This window comes from Sinocyclocheilus grahami, unplaced genomic scaffold (genome assembly GCF_001515645.1).
Source record: "Sinocyclocheilus grahami isolate Dianchi unplaced genomic scaffold, SAMN03320097.WGS_v1.1 scaffold503.1, whole genome shotgun sequence".
Taxonomy (NCBI): domain Eukaryota; kingdom Metazoa; phylum Chordata; class Actinopteri; order Cypriniformes; family Cyprinidae; genus Sinocyclocheilus; species Sinocyclocheilus grahami.
In genome coordinates, this window is record NW_015505682.1 from 1,287,984 (window position 1) to 1,298,095 (window position 10,112).

Genomic DNA, 10,112 nt, shown 5'->3' on the forward strand with positions numbered 1-10,112 from the left:
AATTCCACTCATGTTTAGTACATGTTAACTCAAAGATTCGTAGAAAAAATAAAAACGTTGGACTCTGTGGTCGATTCTGTGTTAAGGTAGGGTATGTTATTCGCAATTATGTGTTGTGGCTGGGTAGTTATTGGTCTGCGTGACTCTCGATGTCTTAGGCCTAATTGAACAGAGGAATTATGGTATTCTTCTGTAGCCTGACGACGAGTAACTTTACGTTAACAGTTGTTCGTGTGAACTCAAAGACAGCCTGATGCTTTGTTTATAGACTATTTGTGGGTGGCTGTTTGTTGCTTCACCTATCAATTCGTGTCGATAAAGTATAATAGGGTTAATCCTCTATAGTGATTTATCCTATATAGTGCTTGCATAAAGCAGGTAGTGCATACACTAGCTGTTATGTATCTTTGTAAGTCATTGTAAGCCCACGCGCAATAGCTTCGTGTGATATTGATTTACTATATAAAATGATATGAATATATACATTTTCTGCCCCTATATCTTCAATTTTGTGATCATTCTAAATGCATTTTAACAGACTGAATCACGCAGTGAAAGAACGCACTCTAAATGCGCACGCACTAGTCTAATCTACTAGACTTCACGGAGTGTTTTGTTTGGTTTTTGGCAAAATACTGATAATACATTGTTAAAACAACAATTACGATATTATTGCAGACGAAATATCGCACAACTCCGCACCACTGTCTTTTTGGCTAATTTGTGCAAAACCTCTTGCTAAACTGTCAAAGCGTCATTTTAACCACCAATGCAACGATGCAAGTATTTACCTTACCTATACATGCTTGCGAAGGGTTGATGTCGAGATTTTATAAGCTGCTAGTTTGGTCTCCCTAGGCAAACACAGCTTACACTGCATAATGGAGCATAAATATGGCCAGGGGTTCACTTCATTTTCTTCGAGTTCAACTTCAGCAGAATACGACGGGGTTTCGTTTTCAGCTGTGTCTGCTCCACTAATGCCTGTTTTGTCCGTCTGCATCTTTCTTGTGATTTTAGTGCCAGGTTGCTCTCCTGCCCATTATTTACTGCAGTAGTTTCCAGGGAGCGATTTTTATTTATTTTTTACTCCGTAATTAATGTGTTTTAAAATGTAGCGAAGTACAATACTTCAAACAAAATATACTTAAGTAAAAGTAAAATTACAGATTTTAAAAATTACTTTAAAACGTAGAAGTACACAAAAAAACTACTCAATTACAGTAACGCGAGTAAATGTAATTCGTTACTTTCCACCTCTGACAACAGGCGGCAAAGAGAGCCTAATGCGTGGGAAAATCTAATCCGCTACGCTTAGGGAAATTACACAAGCAACAATATTATAAGCAATAACTTGTAGGCTTAGTGGATTAGTGGTCTAAATAATCGCCTGTTCATTAGGAGTTGCGATCCTGGGAGGAAGCTCTGGCGCGGGCAGCTGAGGAACAGAGGGAGCAAGAGGAGCATCTGAGGAGGCGTGAGCAGGAGTTAGCCGAGAGGGAGATCGACATTGTGGAGAGAGAGCTCAACATCATCATCCATCAGATGTATCAAGAGAAACCACGCGTGAAAAAACGCAAAGGCCACTTCAAAAAGAGCAGACTGCTCAAACTTGGCAGGGACAGCAACTGCATCAGTCTGCCTTCTGGTGGGTGGAATGGGAACATACACTAGCGGTCAAAAGTTTGGAAGAATTACCATTGTTTAATGCTGTTCTTTTGAGGCTACATTTATATATTTGTGGTGCGATCTGAATACAGTCAAAATAGATATATTGCAAAATTGAAATACTATTTAGAACAGCTGTTGTCTATTTTAATATATTTTATGATGTAATTTATTCCTGCGACAGCAAAGCTGAGTTTTCAGCAGAACGCGATCCTTCAGAAATCATTCTGATAAGCTGATTTGCTGCTCAAGAAACATTTTTATTGTATCTGCTGCCCAGCATTTTGTGGAAACTAATCAATCAATGCCTTAATTCTGCAAGGATGCATTTAATTGATCAAAAGTGACAGTATAGACATTTAATGTTACAAAAGCTTTTATTTCAAATAAATGCTGCTTTTTTGATAAGAATTAGAACCATTATTAATAATTAAGAACCAGTAATAACTGTTAATAATTGAGTGCCAAATCAGCATATTAGAATGATTTCTGAAGGATCGTGTGACACTTAAGACTGGAGTAACTCGGCTTTGCATCACAGGAATAAATTGCATCATAAAATATATTTCAATAGAAAACAGTTATTTTAAATTGTAATAATATTTCACAACATTGCTGGTTCTACTTTATTTTAATCAAATAATTGGAGCCTTGCGGAGCATAAGAGACTTCTTTAGTATAATTTTAATTATTCCAAACTTTTGACCAGCTTTGCATTATGTACTGTACATTTATACCTAATCAAAATTAGTGTTATTGTCCAGTAAAATGTTTTATCATACAAGGGTATGAAAACAAACTGAAATCTGAAGAGTCCAGCCAATATACCCTTAAAGTCTATTTAATTCTATCTATGTAGAATCCTATTCTGTAAGTCCCTGACAGCATCTGTCTGTTTTAGGTTTTGAACATAAGATCACGGTGCAAGCGTCACCCAGCGTGGACAAGAGGAAAGGTCAGGGTAGTGAAAGCACCACTCCTCCTGCCAGCCCAGGGGTCATTCCTCGCCTCAGAGCCATACGCCGTAAGTCAATGTGTGAATGTTTGGGTTTTATATAGGAGAATAAATAAGGACCAGAGTACATTGCTGGTGTAGCTTATTACATATTGATGTACGCCTGCATTGCCTTGTGCCAAGAATCAATACCACTTAAAAGAGTTGAATGTGTCTGTGAAGTGCATTGAGACTGTCTTAGCTTACATACTTGTGTTTCTATGCAATCCATACTTTATGCTGTGTTAGGTAGCAATATGTAGTATGCAAAAACAAAGATAAATGGAATATTTTCTGAAATGTGTTTGTATTGCTGTGTGGTCTAGTGACGCCCAGTGATGGAAGGAAGACGTGGGGCCGGACGGCAGTGTGTAAGAAAGAAGACATAGGGACCAAGAAGAAGGGCCGAACATGGGGGCCCAGCTCCACACATCAGCGCGAGAGAGTCGGTGGAGAGGACAGGTAGACTAAAAAATATATACCTTTAAAGGAGTTGTATTTCTTTTTCTTTTTATTTATGTAACTAGTTTTTTTATTTTTTATTTACTTAATTTATTTATTTGATGTAGAAGTCCACTTATAATGCTTTTTAATTATTTATTATTATTGTTATATTAATGTTTTTGTGCCAACATTTTGTATACATTTACTTAATGACTCTAGGGGGTATATATAGAGTAAATATATATATATATATTATACACATATAAGGCATGTGACAGTATCAAATTTTCATGTTGTGATAACTGCCAAAGCATTTATCACAGTATACAGTATTATCACAATATTGAAAAAAGTTGCATAAAGGGTTGACATAATACAGTATAACAGGTTTAATAACTTTTTCCTTATAACAAAAAGACCTGAACATTTAAATACTGTACAATAAAGCAATACACAAAAAAAATGTATAAAGGAAACATGTTTCAAACATTAAACTACAAAAGAATCATAAAGACCCATAGGTAACACTTTACAATAAGGTCTCATTAGTTAACCTTAGTTGCATGCATTAACATTAACAATGAGCAGTAGCTACATTTGTTACAGAAGTTATTATTCTTTGTTAGAAAAAATTACAAGTGTTTGTTCATGTTAGCTTGGGTCCATTAAATAATACAGTTTCTATTTTTGATTTTAATAAAACATATTCATATTTTTATATTTATATTATACAATTTGTATAACTACATTTGATTTTTAATTGAAATGTAATCAAGCTGCTCCCCTTTTTGTTAGGTTAAAGTCACTTGGGGAGGGTAAGGTGTTGTCCTCCAGTGCTCCAAATCTGGGGAAGTCCCCAAAACATGCTCCTATGACAGCTGGATTCTCAAGCCTAAATGAAATGGGTGAGTCTGAGTCCCCAATACAGTACATCAAACAGATATCAACTGAAATTATAGGACGTTTATGATCTGTTTCTCTTTATTCATGATTAATTCACTACCCTTATCTTCTGTGTAGAGGAGCACTGTGAGTTTGATGACAGCTCCCCAGGACGTCTGGCTCCTGAGCTGGGCAGTAATGGAGCGATGGAGGAGGTGGGTTTAGGGTCAGCGGGTGTAGGACCGGGAACAGGCTCACAGGATTCAGTTCGGCGCTGCAGCCAGAGGAAAAAGAGTGACCTGCTGCTGCTGGGCTGTGCCTCCATACTGGCCGCTGTGGGCCTGGGCTCTGACATCTTCCAGCTGGGACGACAGCAGGTACACATTATGAGAGACTGGGAAAGTGGAAAAGAAAAGTAAGGAACAAAAGAAAAGAGGCTTAATAGGAGGGTTGAGTAGTACATTGTTAATGAATGCATTATCATAAGCAAGACTACAAATATTGATTATCACTTTGTAATTATTATACATTTAACAGTTACACTTTATTTTAAAGGGATAGTTCACCCAAAAATGAAAATTCTGTTAAAGGGGTGGTTGATTGCGATTTCACTTTTTTAACGTTAGTTAGTGTGTAATGTTGCTGTTTGATCATAAACAATATCTGCAAAGTTACGAAGCTGAAAGTTCAATGCAAACGGAGATATCGTCTTTTAAAATTCTGTTATAGCTATGAGAAGCGTTAAACATGGGAAAATGGAAAGCGTGCGGTTTCCGAACTGTATTAAAGCTTTAATCAGAATAAAACCGTATATTAAAAACTAACAGAAGCAGTATCATTTACAAATAACAGAGTATCTAAAAGTATAAGACAACAACAAACACAAATATTAGGCCTACCATTAAAAGCCGTGCTTGCACAGGTTCTGCGTGATCCTCTTCACTAATATCCTCTGCGTCTCAATCGGGCTCAAATTGATAAGCAATATAGACGACGTCATTGTTTACAATATTTTAACAAACAAAGCATTAACATGTTAGACTGCACCCCATAAACAGTCAACCACCCCTTTAATAATTAATTACTCACCCTCATGTCGTTCCAAAACCGTAAGACCTTCGTTCATCTTCGGAACTCAAATTAAGATATTTTTGATGGAATCCAAGAGCTTTCTAACCCCCCATAGAAAACAATGCAACTGAAATGTTCCCAGAGCCAGAAAGGTAGTACTAAGGACATCGTTTAAATAGTACATGTGACATCAGTGGTTCAACCGCAGTTTTACAAAGCTACGAGAATACTTTTTGTGTGCAAAAAAGAAAGATTTTATTCAACAACCCTTCTCCTCCAAATCATCTTCCGCCATTATCGCTTTTTCTACGTCAGCAGCAGCACGCGCATGCGTTGTTTACGTGCGGTACTCTCGATAATGGCTGGAGACGATTTGGAGGAGAAGAATTGTTGAATAAAGTCATTATTTTTGTTTTCTTTGCGCACAAAAAGTATTCTCATAGCTTCGTAAAATTGCGGTTGAACCACTGATTTCACATGGACTGTTTTAACGATGTCCTTACTACCTTTCTGGGTCCGGGAACATTTCAGCTGCATTGCTCTCTATGGGAGGGTCAGAGAGCTCTCGGATTTCATCAAAAAATATCTTCATTTGTGTTCCGAAGATGAACGAAGGTCTTACGGGATTGGAACAACATGAAGGTGAGTAATTAATAAAATAATTTTCATTTTTGGGTGAACTATCCCTTTAAGGTGTCCTTGTTACAGTACTGAGTATTAATTAACTACATGTACTTACTATATGTTTAGGGTTACTTGCATGTAATTATGCATAATTTATTGTTATTATAATAGTAAGTTACATTTAACATTTACTTGTAATACTTAAGTGAATTAATATTTGTAATTTAATATTCAAATAAATAATAGTTTCACAAAAAGTATAATCGTTAAGTAACTATTAAATAATTTTAATTACTTGGGCTATCATATGTGAGTAATTACATTTTTATATACTACTAATACTTTTAATATTTTCTTTCTTTAAAATAATGAGAATGAGATTTATTTTAAGTGAATGTTACAAAAAAACATGTTCAGCTCACATTTCACTGCAAAATAAAATAGAATATTTATTCTGCACTAAGAAAATATTTTTCACACTACTAAAATGTGTTCTTTTGATTTTTTTGTAGTAATTGTCATTTAGTTTTTTATATTTATTGCTATATATTATATTATTATTTGACCTTATTGTTGAACAATGTGACGTTATTCATTCATGTGTGTTCAGATGAGTCAAGATGAGCAGGACCTGCGAGAGGAGCAGAGGAAGAAGAAGGAGGGTTTGTTCCAGCGCACGGGCCGATTCAGACGCAGCACCTCTCCACCCAGCCGCACACTGTCACTCTCCCTGTCCCACAACCGCCACCAGGACTCCACCCTGCCCAGCATGGACCCGTCTCCTTCCGTTACCCTCCTCTCTTTGTCCTCCCTCTCTGACTGCAACTCCACCAAGTCCCTGTTGCCCTCTGATCCTGATGACTTTGCCCCGACCCCTAGTAGTGCTCACCCGGTGGTCTCTCCCGCGCTGTCATTAAACCCTCTGCTGGACCTGAGAGCGGAGAGCTTCAAACGAGAGCCCAATCAGTCCCTCACACCCACCCATGTCTCTGCAGCTATGGCATTAAACCGCGGGCACCGCCGCACGCCCTCTGATGGGGCCATCCGTCCTCGAGCGCAGACAGTCGTGGGGCATCGGCGCACCCCCTCTGATGGGAGTATGCCCTTCCCACCCGCACAAGCCCCAACCATTACACCATATACAGGTACAACATTTGACTTGAAATGCTATTTGGTATTGGGTGAATCTCTGTCGAAACATTTATCATAATCTTATATTTAAACTTGCATGATTCCATATTTAACTGTCATTTTTTCCATGATACTTCCATGATGTATAAGTACTTTACAAAAAAAAAAAAAAAGTCAAATATATTTATTTTTGCTCTGCTTTTAAAGGTCATTTAGTAAATGTCTCAACAACATAAAAGACAATATTTTAGAACAACTTGGATTTATTTTAACTTTTTTTGTAATTTCCATTCATCTTAATAGTGTTTCTCACGAAGATCAATAAGATTATTATTATTATTATTATTTATAATACGTTGCTTAAAATATAACTTTTATAACTTTTATATTACATAACGAGTAATATTTGTCCTAAATTTTTGTATGCTCAGTAGTGATTGCCATTAATGTAATACAGTATTTTATTGCTGTATATTTATATATATATATATATTTTTTTTTTTTTATTATTATTATTTAACGTAATGTAGATGTTTAAAATATTTAAAATAATACATGATTTGTTTCATATTAGAGTATATGAGAATTAGTTTTTTCCCCTTTTTTGCATATTATTATTTAACGTAATGTAGATGTTTAAAATATTTAAAATAATACATGATTTGTTTCATATTAGAGTATATGAGAATTAGTTTTTTTCCCCTTTTTTGCAATTACCATTATTCTCAGTATTGATTCTCATATTGTTATTAATATAGTTTTTCTTTTAGTTTTTTGTATAGTTTTCTATAGTTTTTCTGCTTTTGCTTTTTGCTGTATTTCAGTATATGTAATATTATATATAATATTTATATTATATATAACATTTCTATATATATTTGAATATATAATTTTAAAATCATGTAATCACGTTTTATTTTCACATTAAGGTAAAGAAATTTTAAATATATATTTTTTAAATGTGCTTTATGAAAATAATTGTCATGGTGAGTGCAAAAAATCTTAATGGTATTAAATGTAAGCCTCAGTAAGAAAATACAATCTTTCATATGTCTTGATTTTTGGATCAAATATGATATAATCATATGATTAAATATCTTGTTTGTGAATTCTAATTTGACTTGAAGAATCCTTCATGTCGTTCATATGTTCTCCTCCAGGTTCTCTTGAAACTCTTGACATTCCACGCCTGCCTGACCCATCCATGGTCTATCCCTCAGCCAATCGGCGCAAACCTCCTCCTCCCATCCCCATCCCCATGCCAGAGCCAGACAGCCATACAGGCACACTCGAGCGTCCCAAAACCCTTGAGTTCGCTCCTCGCCCCCGACCCACCCCAGCTCGGGCACGTCCGGACCCCTGGAAACTATCATCTCTGTCCCAGACGCTCAGTTCGTCTCCAGGTAGCAGCTGCGACAGTCCACTGGGCTCGGGTGACAGCGGAGTGAGCGCTGGAGCGGGTGTCGTCCATAAAAACCTTCTCGACATGGACATGGAAGGCCAGAGCCAGGACAACACCGTCCCCCTGTGCGGACAACACCAAAAGGCTACTCTATGCGGACAACATTTCTCATAGAAAGACTTCTTTCCCACACCGTCTGGGCTGATGCACCCTGAACCAGCACTCTGTGGCCGTCATAAGAGGTTTCCCCACAGTTTGCCCCGTGATCCCATCAGACCATGCTCTCTGGCAGCTCTAATGGAAAAGCTGCCCTCTGCAGTAGCTAGACAGCCGCCTTCTGGACAGGTTAAGAGATAAAGGACCTTGATTTGTTTATCTCAGCTTGTCCTCAGTGACTCATTCTCTGTGTGTTTAATGGGCCTCATAACGACTGCGATCGGTTGGTTAAACAGTGGCCTGTAGTGAGCAGGAGAGGGCAGTCTAACTACTGTAGGTCTGTGACCTTCCTTGTTTGTCCGTATCTCTGTTATCATAGGGCCAGTCTCTTTCGCCTCTTCTTCATCATGGTCTCCATGGGTACAACCTGTTTTTTGGCCTGGAAAAAAAAACGCCATTTTTTTCCCCCTCCAGTGTGTACATTATAAAGTTCAGCGATGCTTTCTGTGTTTACATTCAGGAGAATTGTGTATGCAGTTAATTGCAATGACACAGGGAGCTCTTTTGCGAGTTGCATTCATTGTAATATAGTGATACAATATAAAAATAGGTGTACCACAAGAATTTTATAATTTTCTTTTTTTGAAAATAACAAACAAACAAAAAAACCGACTACATCTCAAACTACTCTCTGCATGACCTAATCAGAATGTGAGAGCAGTCCAAACGTAAAAAGAAACATGAGCAAATGCTTTCTCTCCATGTGTGGAAGTACTTGGCACTTTCCAAGGATAGGGTACAATTTTTTTAGAGCATTAGAGGCATAAATCTCATGTTTTTGGTCACGAAAAGCAGCTAATGAAAAAAAAAGAAAACTTCAAATGTTTGTATTCCACTTAAAATGGGAATTTTGGCCCTTCCCACCTCAGAAGCCTCAAACTTTTGGATGTATCCAACAAATATAATTCTAAGTTATACATATACACATTATACATATATCCTATATATGTATATTCTATTTATCTGTCTCACATTTTGTGTACAACCCTGCATGATGTAATACACATTTCACAAGCCAAACATTTAATTGCATGTTCTCAAATTAAATTTGACCAGCTCAACTTTCAACTGTTACCTATGGTATTAAAGAAAAAATAATATTTGTCTTTAATTTATGGGAGATAAGTGCATGAAAAGTAACTACAACTCACCATATCTGCCCCTATTGATAGCCCCATTAGCAACACTTTTTTCTTCCTTTTTTTTTAAATATATTTTGTCTATTTATTTTGCTGTTTATTGCAAGGAAAAATAACTAAATTAAATGAACCAGGTAAACTCTATATAAACCCTATTTAGTGATTCTAAATCAATTCTACACTAGTGTTCAAAATTTGGAGTTTGGAAAGATTTTTTATGTTCTTGAATGAAGTCTCTTATGTTCACCAAGGCTGCATTTATTTGATAAAATAGAGTATAAACAGTAATGTTGTGAAATAATATATTACAAATTAAAAATAATCGTTTTTATATGTGACCCTGGACCACAAATAACAAATAAGCTTTCCATTGATGTATGGTTTGTTAGGACAGGACAATATTTGGCCGAGATACAACTATTTGAAAATCTGGAATCTGAGGGTGCAAAAAAAAATCTAAATATTGAGAAAATCTGCTTTAAAGTTGTCCAAATTGAGTTCTTAGCAATGCATATTACTAATCAAAAATTAAGTTTTAATA

The 10,112-nt window shown here is 36.3% G+C and overlaps 1 protein-coding gene across 2 annotated transcripts in view; it reads left to right on the forward strand.

Moving 5' to 3' along the window:
• The window catches only part of map3k10 (mitogen-activated protein kinase kinase kinase 10), a 49,904-nt gene extending 40,052 nt beyond the window's left edge, over window positions 1–9,852 (forward strand). Inside the window, exons 5-11 of one of the 2 annotated variants that reach the window (XM_016237012.1) lie at window positions 1,402–1,648; window positions 2,570–2,692; window positions 2,989–3,124; window positions 3,902–4,011; window positions 4,127–4,365; window positions 6,294–6,828; window positions 7,975–9,852. In XM_016237012.1, coding sequence (XP_016092498.1) covers window positions 1,402–1,648; window positions 2,570–2,692; window positions 2,989–3,124; window positions 3,902–4,011; window positions 4,127–4,365; window positions 6,294–6,828; window positions 7,975–8,390 — 1,806 coding nt within the window. In that variant the 3' untranslated portion in view covers window positions 8,391–9,852. The remainder of the gene's footprint in view (window positions 1–1,401; window positions 1,649–2,569; window positions 2,693–2,988; window positions 3,125–3,901; window positions 4,012–4,126; window positions 4,366–6,293; window positions 6,829–7,974) is intronic. The other variant, XM_016237013.1, reaches the window with a different exon arrangement.
• The last annotated feature ends 260 nt before the right edge of the window (window positions 9,853–10,112 follow it).